General features: G+C 47.4%; 1 protein-coding gene across 1 annotated transcript in view; it reads left to right on the forward strand.

Moving 5' to 3' along the window:
• The window catches only part of DOCK9 (dedicator of cytokinesis 9), a gene marked incomplete in the record, with an annotated part of 250,627 nt that overhangs the window by 185,790 nt on the left and 38,192 nt on the right, over positions 1-26,645 (forward strand). Inside the window, 5 exon segments of the mRNA XM_034758221.1 lie at positions 461-598; positions 1,153-1,335; positions 11,970-12,083; positions 12,231-12,446; positions 18,711-18,768. Coding sequence (XP_034614112.1) covers positions 461-598; positions 1,153-1,335; positions 11,970-12,083; positions 12,231-12,446; positions 18,711-18,768 — 709 coding nt within the window.

A 26,645-nucleotide genomic window follows, 5' to 3' on the forward strand; every position in this document is an offset into this window, starting at 1 on the left:
GTAGCCTTAGTCTCAAAGGTGCCACAGGACCCTCTGTTGCTTTTTACAGATTCAGACTAACACGGCTACCCCTCTGATACACTGCAGTAAAGGCCTTATTAGTTCTGGTTGGTTGGTTTCTGTCATGTTTTTGTGCCCACCCTCTTCATATCTGAGTTACTAATTAAGTATTTAAGACCCCAGTAACATATGTGTACTATCATGTTATAATTCTGTTATGGATTCATCACTTTGGCTACAGATTAAGATTACTAAAGGTATGGAGTATTAACTGTTTAGATTTGCTTGTAGTTTTTAATATGCTTCAGTAGTACTATATGTGAGAGGGGGTTTTAAAAGCATCCTTGAGACGTAGCTGAAGCTAAGTTGTATTTTGTTTTGTTTTTTGCACAATTTATATACATTCTTGATTGAGCATAATAATTAAAGAAAACCCTAAATTGTCAATATCAATTTTAAGAACCAACTACTGACAGATCATGGACATAATCCACTGATGAAAAAAGTTTTTGATGTGTACCTCTGCTTCCTTCAAAAAAATCAGTCTGAAACAGCATTGAAAACCGTCTTCATTGCTTTAAGGGCACTAATTTTTAAGGTAAGTCATTCTAAAATAAAAATGTTAATCTTCAATTATTTATCTTTTTTATACTTACCACAGTGATTTATATCCAGTTATACAAGTAATATATCATCTTATTTCTTGAATTGAAATTGGATTTAAAAGGAAAAAAACTGTAGTATTGCAGATCATGATTCCGCAACCCATCTTACGTACCTGTTTCCCCTAGAATGAGTGCGGTACATTTGTTTTATTGTTTATCTTTTGTTATGTCTCTGTTGCTACTTTTATTCTATGTAACTGTTAATATCCAATCAATTTGAAATACTTTTTCAAGTACCATTTTATGACACTATATCATACTTCACTAAAATCCATATATTATTTTTTCTGCATTCCTTTTATCCACTGACTTCTATCAAAAAGTCATGAAGTGTGACTAGCATTATTTTTTTCTTCATGAATCTATAATTTATTGTTTGATGCCAGCACTGTCCTCAGGATGTTGGAATTGTTTTCTCTTAACATTTGTTTATTTTACTGACGTTAACCTTGACAGATAATTTTTCTCTGATTCATTCTTTCCTCAGTTTCCTTCTGCATTTTATGAAGGAAGAGCTGACATGTGTGCTGCATTGTGTTATGAAATTTTGAAATGCTGTAATTCCAAACTGAGCTCAATACGTACTGAAGCATCACAACTGCTGTATTTCTTAATGAGAAATAACTTTGATTACACAGGGAAGAAGTCTTTTGTAAGGACACATCTGCAAGTTAGTATATTTGCTTATCATTGGCTTTCATGGCTTTAAGATCTATTGCTCTTCTAAGCTTAAAAATTGTTGTATAATAAGCTGTGTTCTCTTTTCATGTGTAAAATCTTTGGGTTGTATCATTGTATATTTTTAAAACTGATTCCCAGTTGACTGTCTCTGTCTGGGGGGTGGGGGAGGCAGTTGAAAAACTATGAAATATAAATTGTGCATTACTATGGTGAACTGTTTTTGAACTAATATTGAGTTGTTTATACCATTATTGAGTGGGGGGTGGGGGGGGTTATGTAGGCCAGGCAAGAAGAGATATTAGTGGTAAAGCAGCTCTGTATTGGTTTTTTTGTAATTGCTAGAACAGCTTTAAAAGATCATGTTTGTGACGGGTTGTCACCCTGGGGTGTTACCTGGAACTGGGGTACCACCAAGCCCTTTGACACACCAGTCTGGGCTCCTTCTCACTGTGCTGCTGTGACAAGCTAGCTGTAGACTGCTCCCAGTCCTACACTCCCACCAGCATTCTCACAGGCAGGGACACACCCAGCTGCAGTTACATGGAGGCTCTGACCAGCCACTGCATGAATCAACAATGGAGAGGCTACAGCCAAGATAACCCCCAGCACCCCAGCTTAAGACCGCAGAGCTGTACCATCTTTCCCTGGTCAAAACTCCGACCAGTATGGATTTATTACTTAGTTTGTCCCTCTCTCGATGTGGAGAGGAATATGCAACAAGTCTGTGTTAACCAAGCTGAGATTTTTCCCCAGACACTTCACTCAAAGGCACACTGGTTTAGATAAAACAAAAAACAAGTTTATTAACTGCAAAAAGATAGATTTTTAAGTGATTATAAATTATAGCAAACAGATCAAAGCAGATTACCTAGCAAATAAACAAAACCGCAAACTAAGCCTAAAATACTAGATAGATTGGATATGAATTAGCAGTTTCTCACCCTGGCTTATGATACAAGCAGTCCACCAGGTTTCCATACACAGGTTAGAAATCCCTTTAGCCTGGGACCAACACTTCCCCCAGTTCAGCTTTTGTTCCTCAGTTTTCCAGGAGTTCTCTTGTGTGGGGTGTGAGGCCCACAGATGGTGTCACACTCCACCTTATATAGCTTTACCATATGGCGGGAACCTTTTGTTCCAAATTCAGTTCCCAGCCAAGTTTGTGGAAAAATACAGGTACCCAAAATGGAGTTCAGTATCATGTGGTCTGGTCAGATGTCCTTGCTGAGTCATAGCAGCCATTACTTACAGGCCAGCTGAAACGTTTACAGGAAGGCTAAGCCTTTTTGTAGTCCATTGTCTTTGCTGATGGGCCTTCAGCCCTGTCTAGGTTCTTCATTGTTGTACCTGAAAGGCTAGCTGTGGATGTTACTCAGAGTAAGCACATTAGGAATACAGATACATAGTCAATATTTATAACTTCAGATACAAAGATGATACATGCACACAAATAGGATAATCATATTTAGCAAATCATAACTTTTCCAGTGACACCTCATGTGGCCCATCTTGTACAAAATGCATCATAATCATGTCATAATTACATCATAATCCGACAACTATGAAGAATATGGGCTGCAGTGTCACAATGTTAAAATAACTTAGTCTGATTAATTTATATCTGAAGGCTGACAGGCCCAAAGTGTAATCAACCTGTCATCTTCGTAGGTCTCCCCTTCTTTTTCTCTTCTCTTCCCCATCAATCCTCCAAACTAAGAGCTTTGAAACAGTATTAAAAGAATCCACTTCTCTGCTTGGGTGACCTAAACTCTAGGTTTGTTGCAGTTATTGACATGCAGGTTCATCTCATGTGAGCATAATGTATGCATGTCGCACAATTCTTCTGTCACCTTTGTGAGGCAAAAATCTTGCAGAAAAGTTCCAGCTTACAACCAAATAATTTGATGTAAAGGTAGCAGTGCAAATCTGTTTACTGTAGTAAAATATCAGTAAAACACTGGGCTGTCTAATTGTTGTTGCTAGAAAATGTCATAATTTATGTCTGGGTAGCAAGTGTTTTGTTTTATACAGGGTATATAAATTGCTGGGTTAACTAAACTCTGCAAAGGGTTTACAACAAACTGTTGTAACCATGCCTCCGTGGGTCACAACTGAGAATACCAAATTCAGGACAAACTGCTGAGAAATAGAGCAGACACACCCCAAAACTGGTGGTTATTCTCCCATAAGATATACCAAGCCAGCAACAAAAGTAAACTTCTGTTCTACCACAGTGGCTAACAAGAAGTCAGAAAAGCAGTCTCCTTAGGCATTCCAGAAACTAGACTTTGTAGACTAAATGTATTCAGCATTCAGAAACTAGACTTAAAAATGAGTGGTTATTTAAAACCAATGTCATCAAACAAAAGGCTGGTTCTGATTCCAAAGGACCAACCACATAGTCAGGTCAATACAGTAACTCTTCGCTTAACACTGTAGTTATGTTCTGAAAAATGCGACTTTAAGCGAAACGATGTTAAGCGAATCCAATTTCCCCATAAGAATTAATGTAAATGGGGGGGTTAGGTTCCAGGGAATTTTTTTCACCAGACAAAAAACTATATCTTATATAGATATACACACAGTATATGTTTTAAACAAACAATTTAATATTGTTCACAGCTATGATGATTGTGAAGCTTGGTTGAGATGGTGAAGTTAGAGGGTGGAATATTTCCCAGGGAATGCCTTGCTGCTAAATGATGAACTAGCACTCGGCTGAGCCCTCAAGGGTTAACATATTGTTGTTAATGTAGCCTCTCATCAAGGTAGCACGAACAGGAGGGAGGGGAGATAGCATAGCAGACAGAGACAGACACACACCTTGTGTGTGGGAGAGAGAGAGAGGTGCACACTGCCCTTTAAGTAAGCTGACCCACTCTTAAGTTCATTGTCTTTTTAAGTGGATAAGGAAGTTGAGATAGCAGCTGCAGCCCCAAGCTCTCTCTATCTCTCTCTGTCGGTGTCCCCTCCCTGCTCTATATGGAGTAGGGGTAAGAGGAGTGCAGGAGCGGGGGGAGGGGGACACCCTGACATTAGCCTTCCTCCTTCCCCTCCGCCCAGCAAGCAGGAGTTTCTGGGAGCAGCTCCAAGGCAGAGGGCAGGAGCAGCACATGGTAGTGAGGGGAGGGACAGCTGAACTGCCAATTGATAGCCTGCTGGGCGGCTGCAGCATAGGGAACTTAGGGGAGCTGATAGAGGGCTGCCAGTCCACCCTCGTTACAAGCTCCCCCCCAGCTAGCTGCAACGGGCTGCTCTTCCTGCAAGCAGTGGACAAAGCAGGTGGCTGCCAAACAACGTTAGAAGGGAGCATTGCACAACTTTAAACGAGCATGTTCCCTAATTGATCACCAACGTAACAACGAAACATTAACCGGGACGACTTTAAGTGAGGAGTTACTGTATATAACTCAGATCTTACCCAATAATCACGCTGTTGCCAATCCTTTAGTATCTAAAATCTAAAGGTTTATTTATAGAAAGAAAGAAAGGTGAGAGTTAAAATTGGCTAAAGGAATCAAATACATACAGTAATTGCAGAGTTCTTGGTTCAGGTTTGTAGCAGTGATAGAATAAACTGCTGGCTTGTTAAGTCTCTGGTTGCTTCCAAATCATTGGAAGGTCCTCAGTCCCTTGGTTAGAATGCTCCCATTAGTATAAGTCCAGAGGTTTGAGCAGGAAAGAGGCAAAATGGAGATGTTTCCAGGGCCTTATATAGCTTCTTCCCATTGTTCTCACTGTGGAAAATTACAGGTAACAAAATGGTGTTTGGAATCATATGGGCAAGTCACCTGTCCATGCATGATTTTGCTTAGTCATAGTAGAGGCCATCACAGGAAGGTCCATTAAGTGTAGATAGGTGTCTCCCATGGTCCATTGTGAGTTTAGTGTTCCTTGATGAGCCATTTAACTTGAATAGTCCCTTCAAGATGTGCAGGCTAACTACCTTGTGGATGTTACCACATGAGCAAACATTTGAAATATGGGTACATAGTTAATATTCATAACTTTAGATACAAAAATGATACATGTATAAAAATAGCACAATCATATTCAGCAAATCCTAACCTTTCCATAAACACCTTACTTGACACACTTTGTACAAGATTTGTTGCGATTATATAACAGTGTTAGCAACAATGATCTAAATGGTCATCTTTTAATCAGATAATGTCACGTCTATATACAGCAGAATCCTCTGTCTTGAGGCTGATTGTTGGGTTATAAGAAGGAAGGAAGGAGGGCTGCCACCAACAGAGCTGCTTGTAGAAACTGTGTGCGATGGCAGAGAAGCAGCAGACTAGGACTGTGATACAGTTCTGGGGCTTATGTAGTTTGGGACCAAGGCACTGAGAGTTTCTGCTGCTTCTGTGGCCTGTATGGGTCTGTTTCCAGACCAAAGGATTCTACTGTTGCTCTTTGAATGCTGGTCCTTATATGTATTCTACTGTGGGTACGCATGCGCTCCATGCACCTGAGTCCAGAGAATTCTTACAAGCAGTGTCTGCTGGTCCACACCTGCCCCCTTACTCTCATGCTCTGCACCAAGAGTATAAGGGGCGGGTTGGACCTAACTGCCTCTCCAGTTGCTTCTTACTGCCACATGGCCTGAGTTGGAATCCACCAGTGCCCAAAACTGATCCTTTCTCTGCTTCCTGTAATTATTCAAAATTACATATTGTTCTTAGTTTTTTATTGTTAGAGTTTTGATAGTTCCCCAGTTAGTTAGTGTTAAAATCCCTACCCCAGCGAAAGTCTCCGGTCTCCCAGCACAAGACTTAGATTATGACCAGGATACCAAGCTTCAAAAATTCTTTCTCCTGCCCCTGCTTCAAGACAACCACTGCCTCAGAGAAACTCATGTTTCTTCTTCGAGTGATTCCACAATAGGTGTGCATGCTTGCCACGTACACTGGTGCTGGAAGTTTTTCCCCTAGTAGTACCCGTAGGGGGGAGCACCCCCCGCAACTCCTGGAGTGGCGCCTGCCTGGCGCATATAAGGGGAGCTGCACGCTCCCCCCCACCCTCAGTTCCTTCTTGCCGCCAGTGAAGGTGAGTCGGAACTGCTCTGCTCCAGCTTTGCTGTAGCTTGCCCCCAGAACTGTTCGTTCGTTCAATGTTAGTACCTGTAGTTAGTTAGATGTTTAGTTAGTCAGTGAGCCCGGGTCGAGGCATGCCCCACCCCCTGGGATTTAAGTCATGCAGCTCTTGCAGGCCTCCTATGCCAAGGAGCGACCTGCATGCAGACCGTTTGCGTTGCTTGGGAGAAACCCATATCAGCGAAATGTGCAAGATTTGCACGTCGTTTAAGCCTTGGACTAAAAGAGAAAGGGACATTAGGCTCCGGCCCATCCTGATGGAGTCAGCGCTCACGCCACTCCAAGCTGGTACCCGGCACCGCGGCGACCCTCCGGTACCATCGACCCGTCGGCACTGCTCCCCATCCACGGGGCATGCCAAGAGAGCCAAGAAGACTCCTCCTTCGCAGCGGCACCAAGGGAAATCTGGGACAGAGGCTAAGCCCATGCTGGGCAGTCCTCGATCCCCACTGGGCTCCAGGCCTCCGACTCAAGCTGAGCAGAGTAGCCTGGCCCCTTCAAAACCAGCCTCTCCGGATGTTTGGATGCCTTCCACGCCTGAAGCCCTCCAGGCAGCCCGGAACGTCATGTCCATGCCGATGCCTGGAGTGGCGCCAATGTCAGCCCCGCGCTCCAGAGACAAGCTGCTGCTGGGATCCCCGCAGCCGCCTCCGGCCTGTTACCAGTCTCAGTCGAGGGAACATTCCCGATGCCAATCACTGCCCAGCAACTGCTCTGGGCAGAGTCCAGGTGGATCGCCCTCAATGCTAACCAGACTGTCTGGCTGGGTTCCGTCCATCCGGGACTTGCGGCACCGCTCGTGCTCAAGGAGCGAATATCGACGGAACCGCGGCGGGCATCACCGTCGGTCCTCGTCTCGGAGAGGGTACCGCAGTCAGTCACGACATGATTGTTGACGCAGTTCCCCCTCAGTCTCCCGCTCCAAGTCTCTGCCAAGACATCGCAGCCCTGGGCGTCAATCGCCAGCATCTCGCCGTTGCAGGTCGATCCGTCGAGGCCGTTCGTGGAGCAGCTATTATCGTGGGTACCAGTCCTCCACGTTGAGATTGCGGTCCCGTGGCCATCAGATCCCAGCACCGCTGCTCCTCCCGGTCCAGGAACAACAGTGGATCTTATGCCAACCCAGTCTCCATCCGTAGCCAGGCCGGCCAACCCGGACAGTCATTCCCGCCGGTGCCACAGCAGGTGCAGTGGCACCGAGCGTCATGGCTGGCCAAATGGTACCAGTGGGCACCATGGCCTCCAGCACAGCCTCCGGTGGGGGCTCACTCGGTGGCCGGAGCTTTGGAAGCACCGTCGGCCTCCCTCTCCAGACCCACGAGGAAGGAGTCAGTGAGATGTACCCTCTGTGCTGGCCGACACCCAGAGCACCGCACTGGCCTCTTCGCCCTGCCCGGAGGAGACGATTGCGGCCATACCCCCCTATGTCACTCAGGAGGAATCTAGGGCCCACCAAGAACTCTTAAAGAGGATGGTAGCGAGCCTACACCTCCAGGCAGAGGAGATGGAGTCCTCGGACTCCCTGTTCAACGTGTTGTCCCCATCCGGACGATTGGCTTTTCAAGGGCACCTCCCTGTCTAGGGTGACTGAGAAGAGAAGAGAGGGTGACGGATCATGTGGCGCTCCTCCTGTCCATGTGCACTGCATTGGGCCTGTTGGTAAACAAAACCAAGTCCACGTTAGTCCTGGTCCAACGCATAGAGTTTATTGGGGCGCCCCTGGATGCAGAATCGGCCAGGGCCTCTCTCCCGCGAGACAGGTTCGAGACCCTGAAAGGTCTCATAGACTCGGTCACAAGGTTCCCGGTGACAACAGCCAGGGTTTGCCTGCAACTCTTGGGCCACATATTGGCATGCACGTACATGGTCCGTCATGCCAGACTCAGGATGAGGCCCCTCCAGCTCTGGTTGGCCTCGAAGTTCTCCCAGACCACGGACAGGATGGACAAGGTCCTCACCATGCCGGACTCTGTGATTGCCTCCCTACGGTGGTGGTCCGCCCCAAACAACATGCTCCAACGGGTCCCCTGTTCCCCCTAATCAGCAGGGTCCTGGAGAAGATAAAGTCGGACAAGGCCCGGGTCCTCCTGATTGCTCCGGCGTGGCCCAGGCAGCATTGGTACGGGACCCTCACGGGCCTGGCAGTAGCTCCGCCGTGGCCGTTACCGCTCCGTCCGGACCTGCTCTCTCAGGACCAGGGCTGCCTCCTCCACCCCAACCTAGCGGCTCTTCGCCTCACGACGTGGCTGCTCAGTGGTTAGGTGGAGAGGAACGGACGTGCTTGGACCAGGTTCAGCGCGTCCTCCTCGAAAGTAGATGGCCCTCCATTCGCTGCGCTTATTTGGCGAAGTGGTCCCGATTTTCTAGGTGGGTGGCAGACGAGGGCGTCTCCCCAATGACCACCCCGATCCAGTTTATCCTTGATTACCTCCTCCACCTGAGGACTCAGGGCCTGGTGTCCTTGTCAGTCAGGGTGCACCTGGCAGCCATATCGGCCTTCCATCCACCAGTGCAAGGGCACACGGTATTTTCCCATGCTATGACTGGCCAGTTCCTTAAGGGTTTGGATCGTCTTTTTCCATATTCTAGACCCCCAGTCCCACAGTGGGACCTAAACCTGGTGTTTGAACCACTGGCCACGTGCTCCTGGTCTCATCTCTCATGGAAGGTGGCCTTCCTGGTTGCAATCACGTCAGCCAGGCGAGTCTCGGAGCTCAGGGCCCTGACCTCCGAGCCGCCATACACGGTCTTTCATAAGGACATGGTCCACCTCCGCCCACACCCTGCGTTCCTCCCGAAGGTGGTCTCCGCCTACCATATGGGTCAGGACATTTTTCTACTGGTCCTCTGCCCCAAGACTCTTGTGTCCAGTGAGGAGCGCCGTCTCCACACGCTCAATGTGTGGCGAGCTCTGGCTTTCTACCTCGAGTGGACTAAGCCGTTCAGAAAGTCCTTGCAACTATTCGTCGCCTCAGCTGAGCGTGTGAGGGGCCAGCCGATTTCCATTCAGAGGCTGTCCAATTGGATTGCTTCATGCATCTGTTCCTGTTATGAACTGGTGGGTGTTCCCCTGCCACTCATTGTGAGGGCACTCTTACAAATATAAAAGCAAATCCCTTCCTATACCTTTTAAGAGGAAAGATTCCTCCCCAGCTCCATCCAAGTTGGTGAGCCTTCATACCCAAGCCACAAGGATTTAGGCCCCCTCTTAAGCCTCCTGGGTACAATCAAAAGGCACATACAAGAAAGATTCCTTCAGTATCCGCCTCCGTATCAACTTTGACACTGACTGGGACCTGAAGGACTGGTACTGTCAAAAACCACCAAGTCAGAGACCCATTCATCAATGGTACCATTGCAGCCCCATAAGGAACTGCCCTGTACACCTACTTTGATGGTACAGAATGACGAGACAACCTCCGAAGGGAACAATGAGTTATACCACTTCGGAAGATATCTTCATCCTCCCAGACTCTCAATCTCCCTTGTTATCAGGATCAGTCTTAACCAGGGAGATTCTACCACCAGTGGGAATCAAGGACTCTGGAAGAAGTCTCTCTCCCATCCCATCCACTAGTCATGGTTTTCCCAACAGCATCATCGATGGAGCCGGATCCAACCTTTTCATTGTCTGGAGAGTTGGATGTACTGGGGGAAGCTGCTTCACCTCCACCTAAAGAGATAAGCCCAGACAGAAGATTGAGAGCCTCCTTGAACCAGCCTTGGCCAAGCTAAAAGGGACCTCCACCTCAGGACTGGTGTACCCAATGCCGAGAGAGAGAGAGGGACTTTTGACCCCTCATACTGGCCTTATTGAGGTCCATGGGGCCCTTATGCATGTCACCTATAATGTGTGCAATCCAACAGGGAATTTTACCACCTCTCTCCTCCAAGGTGTCAACCAGAACCTTCCCTTGAGCCCATGGAAGGAGAAAGATTAACGAGATCAGCTGGTACCACTGGTACTAACAGGGTATCATCCTCATCACCAAATGAAGTGGTTGCTCCAGCCTCACTGTTTTCCCCCGAACAGTCATAGACAATCTCAAGACCTGTTACGGGGAGTAGCAAAAGAGCTCCAAATCTCTTAAGGAGGTCCAGGATTTTCAACATAAGCCTACAGGATCCAGTCAGATTACACTCCAGGTAAATGAAGGCATACTAGAATGGACAAGAGCTATATGGCACACTCTGGTTACCTATGCCCCTATCCCCAAGAGGGCAGGAAAACAATATTTTGTCATGACTAAAGGAACAGACTTCTTGTTCACTCACCGGGCACCACCTAAGTCACCCTTTGAACCACTAACTACATGTTCCATATCTCACCTGTCAATAAAGGTCACCTTCCTGACTGCCAACACCATGGCCAGAAAGATAGGTGAACTTGGGACCCTGTTGGCCAGTCCACCAAACACACAGTATTCCATGAGGACAAAGTCTCATTCTGGCTATACTCAAAATTCACTCCTAAGATTGTTTAGAAATTCACATAAACCAGTCAATGCACTAACCTGTGTTTTTCCCTGAACCCCTATGCTTATAGCAAGGAGAGGAGACTTTATTCCCTCAACATGCGACGAGCATTGGCATTTTACCCACTGAGAATGAAACCGATCTGAAAGTCACCTAGACTGTTCATTGCCATAGCAGAATGAGTTTGAGGACAAGTTGTATCTCTCAGAAAATCTCTAAGTGGATCTCTGGCTGTGTCCTACTCTGTTATCAGTTAACAACTTCCTCCCCGACATGGGCAAGGACTCACTCTGTGAGGGCACAGACATAACCAGTAGCATTGCTTCAAGAGGTGCCCCTGCTTGAGATTTGCAGGGAAACTTCGAGGAGTTCAATCCACACATTGACAAGATATTGCGCCTTGATCCAAGACTCCTCTTACACTTTCTTTAGGACAGTGGTTCTACAAGCACTGTACCACCTACATCTTTGAGCTCTCTTCCTCTGAGTAGAATACACACAGGACCAACACTCAAAGAAGAAAGAAAAGTTGCTTACCTTATTGTAACGAGTTCTCTGAGATGTGTGGTCCCTACTGTATCCCACTGCCCACTCTCCTTCCCCTCTGCTTCGGCTCACATCAGGATTCACAATAGAGAAGGAACTGGAGAGGCAGTTGGTCCACCCTGCCCCTTATACCCTCAGTTCGGAGCACAGAGAGAACAGGGAGTTAGGTGCCAACCAGCCAAAACTGCTTGCAAGAATTCTCCAGCTCCTGGCATGTATGCATACCCCCAGTGGAATACAGATGGGGGAACCACGTATCGCGAAGAACTGCAGTTACAATACAGTAAGTAACTTTCCTTTATGAGAAGACATGTTTGCAGTAAGTTCAAATTGTCTATTTGTCATTACTTGTAAGCTTTTGACATTTTACTGTTAAGTTTATATCATATTAGAAAAAATTGTCAATTGAAAAGAACACATGCCTACCTTCTGAACTAAAAATCTTTTAGGGATACTTGCAGGTTGTAAACATACATTTACTAGATTTTTTTTTTTTTTCAAGGTTATTATTTCAGTAAGTCAGTTGATCGCTGATGTCGTTGGAATTGGAGGAACTAGATTTCAGCAATCTCTTTCCATCATTAACAACTGTGCCAACAGTGACAGACTTATTAAGGTTAGTACTGACTTTTTCATACTGCATAAAGGCTTCCAGAGAGTTTGTTTGAAAATAGTTCCCTAACGTCTTCTAATATTCTATCGCTTAGATTATGAAAGGAATAAAAAATAAATAATTCTTAAACTTTTTTAAAATTTATTTTAGCATACTACATTCTCTTCTGACGTAAAGGATTTGACAAAGCGGATTCGGACAGTCTTAATGGCTACAGCTCAAATGAAGGAGCACGAGAATGATCCAGAAATGCTTGTGGATCTCCAGTACAGTTTGGCAAAGTCTTATGCCAGCACGCCTGAACTCAGGAAGACGTGGCTAGACAGCATGGCAAGAATTCATGTTAAAAATGGGGATCTTTCAGAGGTAGCAGATGAAAAGCAAAATATTTTAGCTGTTAATCAATGTGCTTATTTTTCCCTCGGCATTTTCCATGCTAGATAACCATTGTGTTAATAGCTGTCATAGCTTTCTGTGCTGCCCATAAAAATTAGTAAGTTGCCATTGTCTCTGACTCTCTATGTAATACATATGTAAAAGTGTCATAGCATGATGTAATATTAAGGCAGGAATGTTCTGCATGAGCTACAGGAGGCATGCCCTCTAGTTAGAAATGCCCTTCACTTATCAGTCTCTTACAGCCTTAATGTAATTGAAGCCTTCCAACAACTGCTATTTAAGTTTGTTTCTAAATTAGTTGTACGCTGCCAGCTTGAATAATTTTAGTGTTGAGTGTTTGCAGAAAATGTATGTATTTAAAATAAATGTCACTGATTTTTTTTTTCCACAACAAAATGCAATCTGATACCACCATTCTCTTGTGAAAATATATATTTCTAGTATGTTAGGAAAAAACAATTGGATATGCTTTGATCAAGTAAATGAATATATTTAAGAATGCAGAATGTGTCTCAGCTCTTTCTGGATGTTTGTTCTCAGTGACACAAAATGATCTTCTTTGAATGCTCGCTCATGTCCATTCCATGTTAGGTGTGCATGTGGTGCATGCACAGTCATCGGAGATTTTTCCCTCTGTGGTATCCATCAGGCTGGCTCCAGTGCCCTCTGGTGCTGTGCGCTCATGTGCTGGTATAAGGGCCCGGCCAGCTCCATACCCTCTCGCTTCCTTCCTACTGCCCATGACAGTCGCTGGAATAGCAGCTCCTGCTTTGGCAAACTCTTATTCAGTGGTCGTACTTTAGTCCTTGTCCTTTGTTTCTCTATCCCAGTTCTTTATTTTCTCAGTTTGGACTGTTGTAGTTTAGTTGTATATAGTTAGTTGGTGTGTCTCACCCTGTTAGCGGAGTTTCATCTGCTCCCAGTGCTGGGGCATGCCTTGGTCCCCAGATTTCAAGCCCTGTGCCTCCTGCAGAAAATCCATGTCTGTGAGTGACCTGCACTCCAGTTGTCTGAAGTGCCTGGGAGAGAACTTGTATCAGGAAGCCCTGCCAGATCTGTCGGGACTTCAAGCCCCATACAAAGAAGGACAGGGAGGCCAGGCTGAAGTCCCTCCTGATGGAGGCAGTAGTCCGTCCCTCATCGGAGCCGAGCCAGTCCAACTCAGCACCCAGTACCTCTGCATCAGTACTCTCCTGCTGTGAGAGTGTCTCAGCACCCTTCTTCTTCACTGGTGCAGAAGAAAAAACATAAGATGCATCTGGCCAAGAGGGGATGTTCCCCAATTGTGAAGAGAATGAAGCATGGGGAGTGCAGTGGAGTGTGACCTGAGTCTGGCCACTCTTCTGCCACTGCTCCATAGGTGGCAGTGTTAACTCCGCCTCATAGGCGGGCTCCGTTGAGTCCAGTCCCTGACCATCCTTCAGCACTGGAAGGGCAATGCAGCACCAGCAGGATCACGGTGCCATCTACCCCGGATGTGGCCAAGGACCTGCTGGCACTGTCAGTACCGCTGTTGCTGACAGTACAAGAATCAGCGGCGTCCGTGCTGGGGAGTAGAAGGGAGCATGTGGCCCTGGGCTCCCATTTGGTACCGGCCTCATCAGTACCATCTAGAAGGAAACGGTCCCTGCTTGCCTTGATGCAGGTCTTCCCACCTCAGCACCATTCCCAAGCACCGACGGATACTACCCCTCCATGATGTTCGGAGGAAAGTTTGTCATAGGAGTCAGAAGCGGAGTCCCACTCGAGGAACCATTGCCAGTTTCCACCTGGGCAGCCCTATCAGTTGGTGGATCAGGGCACAGAGGTACTGCTGAGTACTTGCACAGTGGGCACTGGTCTGTGCAGATGCAGTGACCATTTTGGAACCTATGGGGGTTCCCCCCGATGCTGTACTCTGTAGTCCTGGACAAAAGAGCGCCCCTGTCCCTATGACCGGCACCCGACCCGGATTCTGGTACCGAGCCTCAAAACCTAGATCTATGGGACCCGCTCGGTGCAGAAGGAGAGGAAGAGGACCCCCTGCTGGTGCAGGCCTCTTCTTCCGCCTCCCTGGATGAGGTAGTGTCTGGGGCGCGTGTATCCCCCCTCATGACAACTTAGCAGCTCACCAGGAGCTGTTGAAAAGAATGGCTTTGAATTTTGGGCTGGAAGTGGAGGTAGTCAAAAAATCCTCCCACAGCCTGGTCAATACCTTGACTGCTGCGGGCCCGTCAAACGTGGCCCACCCTCTTAATGAGGCCATGATGGGACCGGTTAAAGCCCTTGGCAAGCCCCATCCTCCCTACCTCCCACGGCAAAAAGGGCCACAAAGAAGTAATTTGTTCCCACTCAAGGCTACAAGTACTTGTTCTTCCTTCCCCCTCCAGGGTCCCTGGTGCTCTTGGTGGCCAATAAGGGGGACAGTATCAGCAAGAAGCGACCCCCAAAGCAAAGGATGCAACGAGACTAGACCTTTTGGCAGAAAGGTTTATTATGTAGTGGGTCTACAGCTCTGCATCTCCAACCAGCAGGTGTTGCTGGGGAGATACGATTTTAATGTTTGGAAATCGATGATGAAGTTCAAGGGCTCTCTTCCCCAGAAGTCAAGGCAGGAGTTCTCCACGCTGGTAAAGGAAGGGAAGTCTGTGACCAGGGTCTCCCTATAGGTTCGGTACAGGCCTCCCGGCAGATACGGTTGCTAGATCCATGGTTTCTGCAGTGGTCATGCATAGATGCTCTTGGCTCCAGTCCTCAGGTCTGCCAACAGAGGTTCAACAGTCCATCCAGGACCTTCTGTTTGAAGGCACTTCTCTCTTCTCTGAACAAACAGATGTGAAGGTTTGCGGCCTAAAGGATTCTAGAACCACTCTCAAATCGCTGGGTCTCTGAGCTCCGGCGCCTTTGAGGAAACACTTCAGGCCTCAACAACTGGTTTGCTTCTCACATCAGGAGCACAACTGCCCCAACCTGCTTCAGCCTTGCTACCGGGCCCTCACAGATACTCAGGAGGCTCCAAGCAAATCTTTTGATGGAGTGCCCAAGGGAGTTATACCAATTCTTGTACCAGATCCTGCCCCCGTTTTGTTTTCAGACCGTCTCTCTGGCTTCAGCCTGGTGTGGTTCCTCATCACCTCAGACTGCTGGACACTAATTATGGTGGAGGAAGATTACACTCTTCAGTTTATTTCTATCCCTCCCTTCCCCATCTCTCTTCAGGGACTCTTCTCACAGGTTTTAGCCCAGGAGCTCCAAGCCCTCTTCTGGATAGGGGCCGTGCAGAAGATACCTCAGAGCTTGAGAGGAAAAGGGTTCTACTCCCATTATTTCCTAATGCCAAAGGCCAAAGGGGGTCTCAGAGCCATCCTAGACCTGCGTTTCCTTACACTTATCTCAAGAAACTGAAGTTCCGCAAGGTCTTCCTAGCCTCCATTATTCCCTCCCTGGATCCAGGTGATTGGTGCACCACCCTCAATTTAAGAAACCTATTTTCACATCTCCATATTTCGGGCCACAGAAGATTTCTCAGGTTTGTCGTTAACCAGACCCATTACCTGTCGACAGCCCCTCAGGTATTCACGAAATGCATGGCGGAAGGCAAATGGTGCAATTCTACCCTAACCTCGACAACTGGCTGGTCAAGGGCCGATCCAAGGCCCAGATGAGAGCCAGCATCAGTCTGGTCCAAGCTACCTTCCCAGCACTGGGCCTGCTGATAAATGAGCAGAAGTCAACGTTCATCCCGTTCAGAGGATAGAATTTATTGGTATGGTGCTAGATTCCACCCGGGCCAGAGCCTTCCTCCCAGAGACACACTTCCAGATAATGTCAAAACAACATTAACCCTGAGGACCTCAGAATTCCTGCTATTCTAGATTTTCTGCAGGGTGGTGTAGACGAGGATCTTCAGCCTTGTACATAGTGTGCAAGTGTCAGCCATAAGTAGTGTCTTGAAAACTGGGTGCTTGAATTCTTCAGCAGATGATCTTCAAATCTCAAGTTCTCAAGAGAAATCAGACTGGCTAGACCCACAGTTCAGACACCGTTCTTTCCTAAATGGGACCTCACATTGTGCTAAAAGCCCTGACTGCCCAACCTTTTGAGCACCTGATGTGAGTCACGTCTTTCTGTGTATCCGTTGTGACAAAGTTCTGTCCTTGACTCCGTGGGTCCTGCATTTCCTGATGGATTTTTGCTAGCCTCGGAGGCTCACTGTGACCCTCCACATAGCCCTTCTCTCTCTAGAGGCAAGGGTCACAGTCTACTGAGCCATTTTCATCATAAGCCAGCAAGGGAGGTGAGGAGAAACAACCCTCCCTCACACAGTCTCTGTTGTCTCCCAGTATCAGTGATTAATCAGGGAGGGGAGGGGGGAGCCCGGGCCCGCCATCTACTCCGGGCTCCAGCCCAGGGACCCTAAACTTAGCAGCTATGAAAGCTGAATTTTTGGAAATAGGGCATGTACAATTCCCTGGGCTACATCCCCACAGCAGCCCCCACTCAATATCTTCTTCACATTTACCTCAGGGTCTCCTTCCTTGCACCTGATATGGATTCGTACTACTTCGTTCCTCCAACAGCACAGTTCCCTCCTATAGCTCCTGACACCCACACTGCACTGACTGAGAGGCTTTTAACTAGTTCCAGCCAGTCCTTGATTGGCTTCAGGTGTCCCAATCAATCTAGCTGTCTCTCCTGCCTTCTAGAAGGATCTTAATTGGCCCCAGGTGTCTTGATTAACCTGGAGCAACTACCATTTGGTTACCATGGTACCAGGGATTTGTTTAGCCTGGGGCTAACATACCTGTTCCTCACTACTTTACTGTAGCCATCTGGCCTTGCCCCATCACACCATTAAAACCTGTTTTCTGGCCACTATCATGTCTGCAAAACAAGTCTCTGAGATTGCAGCTTTATTCATGCAGGAACCATGTTGTGTATTAGATTATGATGATGATGGGTGGTATTGAGGACTCAAGAGTCTTTCTTACCAAAAGTAAGCTTCTTTTTCAGTGCCTCACAGGTCTGTCCAAAGACACAGCATACTACAGAAAAGCTATAGCATAATTTGTTTATAGAGCCTAAAGATATATATCTGGCACGCTTAAGAAGGTCAGGCTCCTTGTTTGTCCCCTTACACCCAAAGTACTAAGGACTTGGAGCATCCAAATTATTTTTGGCTGGATGGATCAAGTTAAGCATCATAGAGTCCTATAAGGCATCAGGTGAACCTGCTCCTGATGGAATCAAGACACACTCCATGGGTCTATGGCAAGATTGTGGACATAAAGAGAGTTTGTGCTTCCACTGAAGAAATCCGTAGGGCAGCAATTTGGTCATCTCCTACCTTTATGACACACTATAAAACACTATAGACTTTGTGTCCTTTGTAGAGTCCTCCTTTGGCTGTAAAGTGCTTCATGAGATGATTCAGAAAGACATAACTTGTCATTTTGATATTTAATTTCATGGGGAGTCTTTTCCTATCTCAGTCTTTCTTTATCCTTCTCTATTTATTTTCACTGCTTATTTCTTCCCATCCATCTCAGAAGTGTGGGAGAATCTTGGCTGCAGAATGGGAAATTTCTTATCTGATAACTTCCTTTCTGCTAGCAGCATGTCTCACAGTTGCAGTCTCTTTGTATGGCTTATTACCCAAGTAATTAAATTTAATTTTATATTTACAGTTTGTAGGCCAGATAGCCTACTGTCCATAGCTTATGATTAGCATTGAAGTTCTTAATACTAGTCATATTCGGAAAGTTTTTTGACACAGCTTTGGAATGAATCATCTGGGAGCAAGCCAGTGAAGGGGGTGTGACCAGCGCATAGGCTGTGTTACATTAAACCACCTGTAGAACTGGAGAGAAAAGGGGAACAGCCTATACATCTTATAATTCTGGGAGATTCTATTAGCAGAAAAGAAATTTCTCATTCCTGTTCTGCTTCTTGATTGTTAAATTAAGTTCTTGTTGACATGAGACTTGCTTCTTCTATTAAATGTATTTAAATCAAAGAACTAGGTATCCAGTCTTAGTTATGGCACATTCAGATTTTCTGTTCACATAGATAGGAGTTGTGTGTGTTAATAATTGCAGGATTAGGACTTGTATCTTCTGCCTTGCTTTTAAAACTTGTGCCTCCTTTAGCTTTTAAAAATGTGTGTGTTTTCTGTATATGTACATTATTTATGTTAGAAGTTCCATTATAATTACCATTTGTAACATTTTTACTATTTGTATTATGCTTTAGGCAGCAATGTGCTATGTCCATGTAGCAGCACTGGTGGCAGAATATCTGACACGCAAAGGTATGAATTTAAACTCCTCCATAACTACTTCAATATTTCTTTTTATATTCATTATAGTTTGAGATTAACAAAAAACATTGATTTGTCTGATAGACAGGTTGGGTGGGTTATTGCTCACTAAGGGGGAAAATCTGCTATTAGATACATGTATATGCTTCCCAAGGAAGTCAAAATTGCATCTCTGTATTTAAGGGCAGAAATTGGGTTTTAAGCTAGTAAACTATCTAAGCAAAGCTTTCAGAAAAGAAAGTCTCCATAACTACTGCCTCAACTCCCATTCAGCCTAACTGCTGAAGTTAGTTCTTTTTTAAACATGCAAAGAGCAGTAAGCATTCTTATTCACCAAACAAAAGAGCCCAAAATAAATGCAAGTATATCTCCCTTAGGTTTTTTGGGACACTTCCTTGAAGATTTATTAAGTGAGCCAATTAATTTTACAAGTGTTCAAAGATTGTGTACCAGCAGCTGTCTGAAGGAAAAGGGTTTTTGATCACTCTCAGGTTTTTTCCTGCTTTCAATCTAAAGGGAGAGACCACTTATAACTGGAAAGACTCCAAAGTTCCCAGCCAGTGGTGTCCTGATACATTTGTAAGATTCCTATGAAAAGGGAGGGGGCAGAATTTCCTGTTTCCTGGAGGAATGTGTTATATTGACCACAGGCAATTGGGTCAAGAACACAGTAAGTCAGAGATACTCCCTCAAGTGACTGGCTCTACCCCATCGGTTCTTCATCCAACTCCCCCTGTAAAGTGCAATCTGATCCAGAACAAGATATCTCATCTTTTAGATATGAGGCTATTAGAGGGCATTCCTCAGAAGAAAAATTCTCAAGGTTCTTCTCCACCTTCTTCATTGTTCAGAAGTGCATGGGTGGTTGGGGGGAATTTAAGCCATTCTTCTTCGAGGAATGTCCCTGTGGGTGCTCCACTTTTAGATGTGTGAGCGCCTCTGAGCTTCTAGTCGGAGATTTAAGATAGCAGTGCCCTGGTTGGCCACACACGTGCTGCAGCCAGTTCGTGCTGCTCTGAGTGGGTATCGCGCGCGCAGCCAACCATCCCCCAGTTCTTCGAGTGCTTGCTCATGTGTATTCCACAGTAGGTGTGCGTGCTCACCATGTGCACCAGTGCCAGAAGTTTTTCCCTGAGCAGTACCCGTAGGGGGGAGCGCCGCTATAGCGTGCTATAAGGGGAGCCGCGCGCTCCCCCCACCCTCAGTTCCTTCTTGCCGCCAGTGAAGGTGCATCGGAACTACTCACTCCAGCTTAGCTGCAGCACTTCTCAACCTCGTTCGTTGTTCAGTAGTACCTATATCAGTTAGTTTGTTAAAAGTTCTAGTTTAGTTAGAGTTCAGGCCGGGGCATGCCCCAGGGTTTAAATTGTGCGAGTCGTGTAGGCGCTCAATGCCCAGGAGTGACCCGCACTCCGACTACCTCCGTTGCCTGGGCGAAACCCACAGTAGCGACCACTGTAAAATCTGTAGGTCCTTCAAACCCAGAACTAAAAAAGAAAGAGACATCCGACTTCGGGCCCTTCTCATGGAGTTGGCACTGGCTCCGACCCCAGTGCGCCGAGCGGAGTCGGCATCGGGCACCCTATCTTTGGTGCGCAGCAACCCCCCAGCACCGACCAGTGACCAGCACCGCTCCCCAACGAGGAAACAGAGAAAGGCATCGTCGTCGCAGAAGCATAGAGACAGGTCGAGCGGAGCAGCCCGGTTGTGTTGACTCAGGCCTCGCCAGCTGAAGTTCGCATGCCTTCGACACCGGAGGCTTTGCAGGCGGCCAAAGGCATTATGTCCCTGCAGGTGTCTGGGGCACCAGCGGCACCCGGACCCCAGTCCAGAGGCAAGCTGCCGCTGGGCCCCCACCAGCTGACACTGACCCGCCTCAGATCCCAGTCAGGGGACCGCTCTCGGGCTCGTTCGTCGCCCAGTGTCTGGTCAGGACATAGCCCTCAGCCTCCGCTCTCATAACCCTCCAGGCTGCCTGGTAAAATTCCGTCGGAACGGAGTTCCAGCCACCGCTCCACGCCGAGTACATGAGAGAGGGTGTTCAGAGGGCGTCAGGCATATCCTGCTCGAAAGTAGGAAGCCATCTACACGCCAGGCCTACCTGGCAAAGTGGTCCAGGTTCTCCAGGTGGACGGGCAAGCGGGGCGTTTCCCCAACGTCCGCCCCGCTTCAGCTTATCCTTGAGTACCTTCTCTCAGGGCTACTCGGTTTTCTCCCATGCCATTACCGGGCGTTTCCTCAAAGGGCTAGATCGGTCCTTCCCTTACGTTAGAATGCCTGTTCCCTAGTGGGATCTGAACTTGGTACTGTCCCGCCTCACGGGACCCCGTTCAAACCCTTGGCCACATGCTCGTGGTCTCACCTCTCCTGGAAAGTGGCCTTCCTCGTGGCGATCATGTCAGCCTGGCGGGTCTCAGAGCTTAGGGCCCTAACCTGCAACCCCCCCCTTACACAGTCTTTCACAAAGACAAGGTTCAGCTCCGCCCGCACCCCGCATTCCTTCCCAAGGTGGTGTCAAAGTTAGAATCAGGACTCACAATTTTGTCAAGACCACTCTGTTTATTAGCACAGCGCTCTGCTAATACAATCAGATAATGTGAGCCTCCATGCAAGATTCAAACAGTCTTATTTATACAGATAAAAGGGTGCAAACTAAACAAAAGGACAGAGAGAGCAAAATTGTAAAATATGCATGGAGCACAATATGCATATCCTGCTTCCTTGTTAACTCTTATCGATCTAAGACTAATGCTTCACCAATTGCCCTTAAGTGGCAAGTTAAGCAGTTAATGTCTGCTTTCCTGCACACCTGGCTTGCAGCATTTCTAATTTCTACTTAAAGGTACATACAGCATTCTTTAATTCCTTCTATTTCTTTAGTATAATTCATTTCACTTTCACAGTGGTCTCCGCTTTTCACATGAGTCAGGACATCTTCCTACCTGTCCTCTGCCCTAAACCGCATGCCTCTAACAAGGAGTGCTGCCTCCATACGCTCGATGTGCATAGGGCACTCGCCCTTTATCTGGATCGGACTAAGCCGTTCCGTAGGTCTTCGCAACTCTTTGTTGCCTCGGCCGAGCGCATGAGCGGTCAACCGATCTCCACCCACAGACTGTCCCGGTGGATCACGTCATGCATACGTGCATGCTACGACCTAGCAAGGGTTCCCGCACCACCTATAGCATGGGCTCACTCAACTAGGGCTCAGGCCTCATCGGCGGCCTTCGTAGCCCATGTCCCTATCCAGGACGTCTGCAGGGCTGCTACCTGGTCCTCAGTGCACACTTTCACGTCGCATTATGCGATCGTTTCCCACGCCACTCACCACTGCAAAAAGTTAACGGCATGAACCAGAAAGGCGAGGGAACTCCAGCTCAAACCAATACTTATGGAGAAATTCCTGCGTCCTGCCTCTGACCCTGAGCAGGGGACCCCTCCCCACCAGTTCACTCACTCCCCAACTGCTGTGTTGGACATCGGAGCCTTCTTTAAGAGGAGCACAAAGGACGCAGCCCCCATGAAAACAAAGAAGCGGTCTCACTCCTCTTCCCCCCCCGGGAGACTCGTGATGCAAAAAGCGGTCTCCGACCTCTAAATCTGCCCCGGTACCATCGGCATGCAGAGCCTCAGACAGCAGTGCCATCCCGAGGAGCGAAAGACCCGGTGCGGTCTAGCTCTAAGACAGACAGTCGTGGCAAAACAAAGCCTGTTCCCTCACATCCTAGAGAGCTGAAGTCCTTGGCACCGAGCAGTGCTATGGCGCCACCTGCTGTTCCTATTCATTACAGCAAGCCCACAGCACCGGCAGCATAGATGCTGACTAACCTCTGTGTGCCTCCTATGCCTGCTTTTAACTTCCCAATGCCGCAGCATTTTGTTAGCCAGGCAGACCTGGTCGTTGCCTCCACCTCGGGCACTCCTCTCTTTGGCACAGATGGCACGTGGGCCAGACTAGCCACGAGTCTCACGACTACACCTGCTGGCTTAGCCTCTCCTCTCTCAAGCGCTGAGGAGGACGAAGTGGCTGATAGGATGGGCACCCCACGCCATTCATCGCCCAAACCTGGAACCTCAGGGCTACAACCCACAGTGTGGCAACCCCCTCAATGGATGATTTCCCCCCCCATGGCCCTCCCACCAAACTGGCCATACTGGGACCCTGGGCACTGTACAGGGCTCAAAATTTTCAGTCCTCTAACCAATCCAGCTCCAGACCACCAAGATCAGCTAGATATACTTCACTGGTTGCTCCAGCCTCCCCTGAAGTCACCGGGGAGGAGCATGAGGGCAATGAGGACTTAATAGAGGGGTGACATCCTACCTCCTACCCATATTTCTTCATTGTTCCTGGAGGACACAATCATGCCTCCCCCCATACCGGGGGACGACTTTCAATCTTTCCAAGATCTATTCAAGCGTGTGCCTGATTCCCTAGGCATCTGCTTAGAAGAGCTGCCGGAGACACAGTATAAGCTCGCTTATATTCTCCATGCCTCTTCTGTGGCCAAGATTGCATTGCCTATTAATTCTGCCATTATGGACCCGGCAAAAACAGTCTGGCAGACACCAGCCACGGCCCCACCTTCTTGTAAACATTCAGACAAGAAGTATTACATGCCAGCAAAAGGGGAAACGCCTTGACCTGTTTGGTAGAAAGGCCTATCCTCAGCGACTCTTCAGTTACATATCGTTAACTACTCCACGCTGTTAGCCAAATAAACTCACAACATTTTTGCACAGATGTCTATGTTTACTGAGCATCTCCCAACAGACCAAAAAGAACAATACAAAGCGAACATCTCAGAAGGTTCCCTGATTGCCAGGATGGCTTTGCAGGTATCATTGGATTCTGCAGACACGGCAGCTCACTCCATCGCCACGTCAGTAGACATGCAGAGGGCCTCTTGGCTCCACCTTTCTGGCTTCCCCAAGGAAATCTCAGGCCATAATCGAGGACTTACCTTTTGAGGGACAGAAACTGTTTGTGGACACCACAGATGCAGCCTTGCATACACTCAAGAACTCCTGTGCCACACTGAAAACCTTGGGAATTCACGTACCTGATAACAAAAAGAAACAGTGCGCGTTTTATACCCGGCGCTTCTGTACTGCTCTGTATACCTAGCTGAAGAGACAGTACTACCAACGTCACAAACAACATTAGCCAAGACGACGACAGACACCGATGGATAATCCACCATGTCCCAACCATCTACTTCTAGACAGGCATTTTGAAGTGTTGGTCGAGGGCATGAGAGCCCCTCAAATTCCATTGCTGCAACTATCTCCTGATTCCAGTCCATTTGGAGACCGTCTAACACCTTTCTATCTGGTCTGGGCAACCATTACATCAGACATGGGTTCTGGAAATTATACACAAGGGCTATTCCATCCCCTTCACCTCTATTCCACCAATCCACCCCCCTTCCCCGTCCCTCTTCAGGGACCCTTCTCACAAGCACCTATTCCAGCAGGAAATAAATCACCTCCTGCAACTCAGTGCTGTAGAATCTGTAACTCCCAAATGCAGAAGGACCAGGTTTTAGTCTCACTATTTTCTCACCCAAAAGAAAACGGGCAGCTGGAGGCCCATATTGGACTTAGGCAAGCTAAACACGTTTATCAAAACTCAGCATTTCAAGATGATTACCCTTGCAACCATAATCCCGGTATTGGAGAAGGGAGATTGGCTCTTGGCCCTCGTCCTCCATGATGCTTATTTCCATGTTACCATACATCCTGCACACAGAAGGTTTCTTGGTTTCGCAGTACGCACCCAACGTGGCCCAGACAAACCTGGTTTCCCTACCTCAACCAGATGATCACACCACCATCATGGCTCCACCCACTCGTACCTCACCTACTCACACAGGAGTCAGGTCGTCTGCGTGACCCCTGACACCTCTGGCAGGCTGTTCCACAGAGGTCCGGGATATTTTGATGAACAGCAAATGATTAACCACACGAAAAACATATACTCAAATGTGGCGTCATTTCTCCATATGGTGCGGAGACAAACAACTCTCCCCTCGAACGGCTCCATTACCCACAATAATTGAATATATGCTGACCCTAAAAAAATCTGGTCTTTCTATCAGTTCACTGTGGGTACATTTATCTGCAATCACAGCTTTCCATTCCAAAGTAGATGGCCTCACTATATTCGTGCATCCTCTCATTAAACGCTTCCTTCAGGGTATACAGAATACTTACCCTATGGTCTGAGACCCTACCCCTATGTAGGACCTTAACTTAGTCTTCCATACCCTCAAGGGTAAACCTTTTGAGCCTCTGGCTACCTGCTCACTATTACATTTGTCCATGGAAGTCGCCTTCCTAGTCAAAATTACGTCAGCACGACGAGTTGGAGAGCTTGGTGCCCTGATGGTAACTTCACCTTACACCATATTCCTCAAGGACAAGGTAATCCTTTGCCCACATCTGAAATTCATAACTAAGGTGGCCTCATCCTTCCATTTCAACCTGCCCATCTACTTATCTGTATTCTTCCCAAAGCCACACGTTGACAGCAGGGAAGCATCTCTTCACACGTTGGAGGTTCATTGAGCACTCACATTCTATATAGATAGAATAAAGGCATTCAGAAAATCCACCAGACTGTTTGTTTCCACAACGGAACAATCTCGGGGACTAACCATTTCCAAACAATGACTTTCAAAATGGATATCGGAGTGCATCCGATTATGCTACCACAAACATGAGCTAGAACCCCCTCTGGTTGTTGCATACACCCCACCAGGGCTATATCCACATTAATAGCCTTTCTTAAAGATATACCCATCATTGATATATGTAAAGCAGCTATCTGGGCATCAGCCCACACCTTCACCAGACAATCAGCTGCTGACGTTCGTTTTGGGGAATTGGTGTTATCCACCACTCAGTAAACCTCTCCGAAGCCCCTCCTTCCACTGAAGGGTACTGCTCCATAGTCACCTAAAAGTGGAGCATCCACAGGGACATTCCTCGAAGAAGAAGAAGAAGAGAGAGTTTCTCACCTGTGCAGTAACTGATGTTCTTCAAGATGGTTGTCCCTGTGGGTGCTCCACTACATCCCCTCCTCCCCTCTGCTTCGGAGCGTCTCTTCCATCCTCTGCGACAGAGAAGGAACTGGGGGACGGTTGGCTGTGCAAGCACAATAACCACCCAGAGCAGCACGAGCTGGCTGCAGCATGTGCGTGGCCACCTAGGGCACTGCTACCTTAAATCTCTGACTAGAAGCGCAGGGGCACTCAGACACCTAAAAGTGGAGCACCCACAGGGACAGCCATCTCGAAGAACATCAGTTACTGCACAGTTGAGTAACCCTCTCTTCTTAGTCTCAAAAGACTCAACAAATGGATGAAAAAATGGAAGTGTGGGATGGATAGTCCCTCGCCTCTACAGTGTCATCCTTGTACCGGGGGATTTTCTGATTTCAGTGGAGCTGGTGAATGGATACCTCCGTATTCCCCTCAAACTGAGCTACAACATATTTCTAAGATTTGCTTACAGCAGGAAGCATCAGTATCAGATGCTCTCATTTGGCCTGTCCTTGGTCCTCAGAGTCTTTACAAAGATGCTGGAGGTAATCATAGCCAGACTCCGATTGCATGGTATCCACTTGTATCCCTTCCTGGATGACATCTTGATCAGAGCTTGTCAAGGCTGATTCCCCACTCTGGCACTTCGAGTGCAGAAGGTGGGGGCTCGCAAGGACTGTAAAAATTAATACTTGCCACTCCAGACTTGTATTAAACTCCCAAGGTTACAGCTTTTCTCTGACCTTGGATTGGTAGATGCTGCCACAACCCAAGTGCAAAACCCCTTTGAGAATCCAGGAACGCACACTTGGGAATTCCTTT

Source organism: Trachemys scripta, chromosome 1, assembly GCF_013100865.1.
Source record: "Trachemys scripta elegans isolate TJP31775 chromosome 1, CAS_Tse_1.0, whole genome shotgun sequence".
Taxonomy (NCBI): Eukaryota; Metazoa; Chordata; order Testudines; family Emydidae; genus Trachemys; species Trachemys scripta.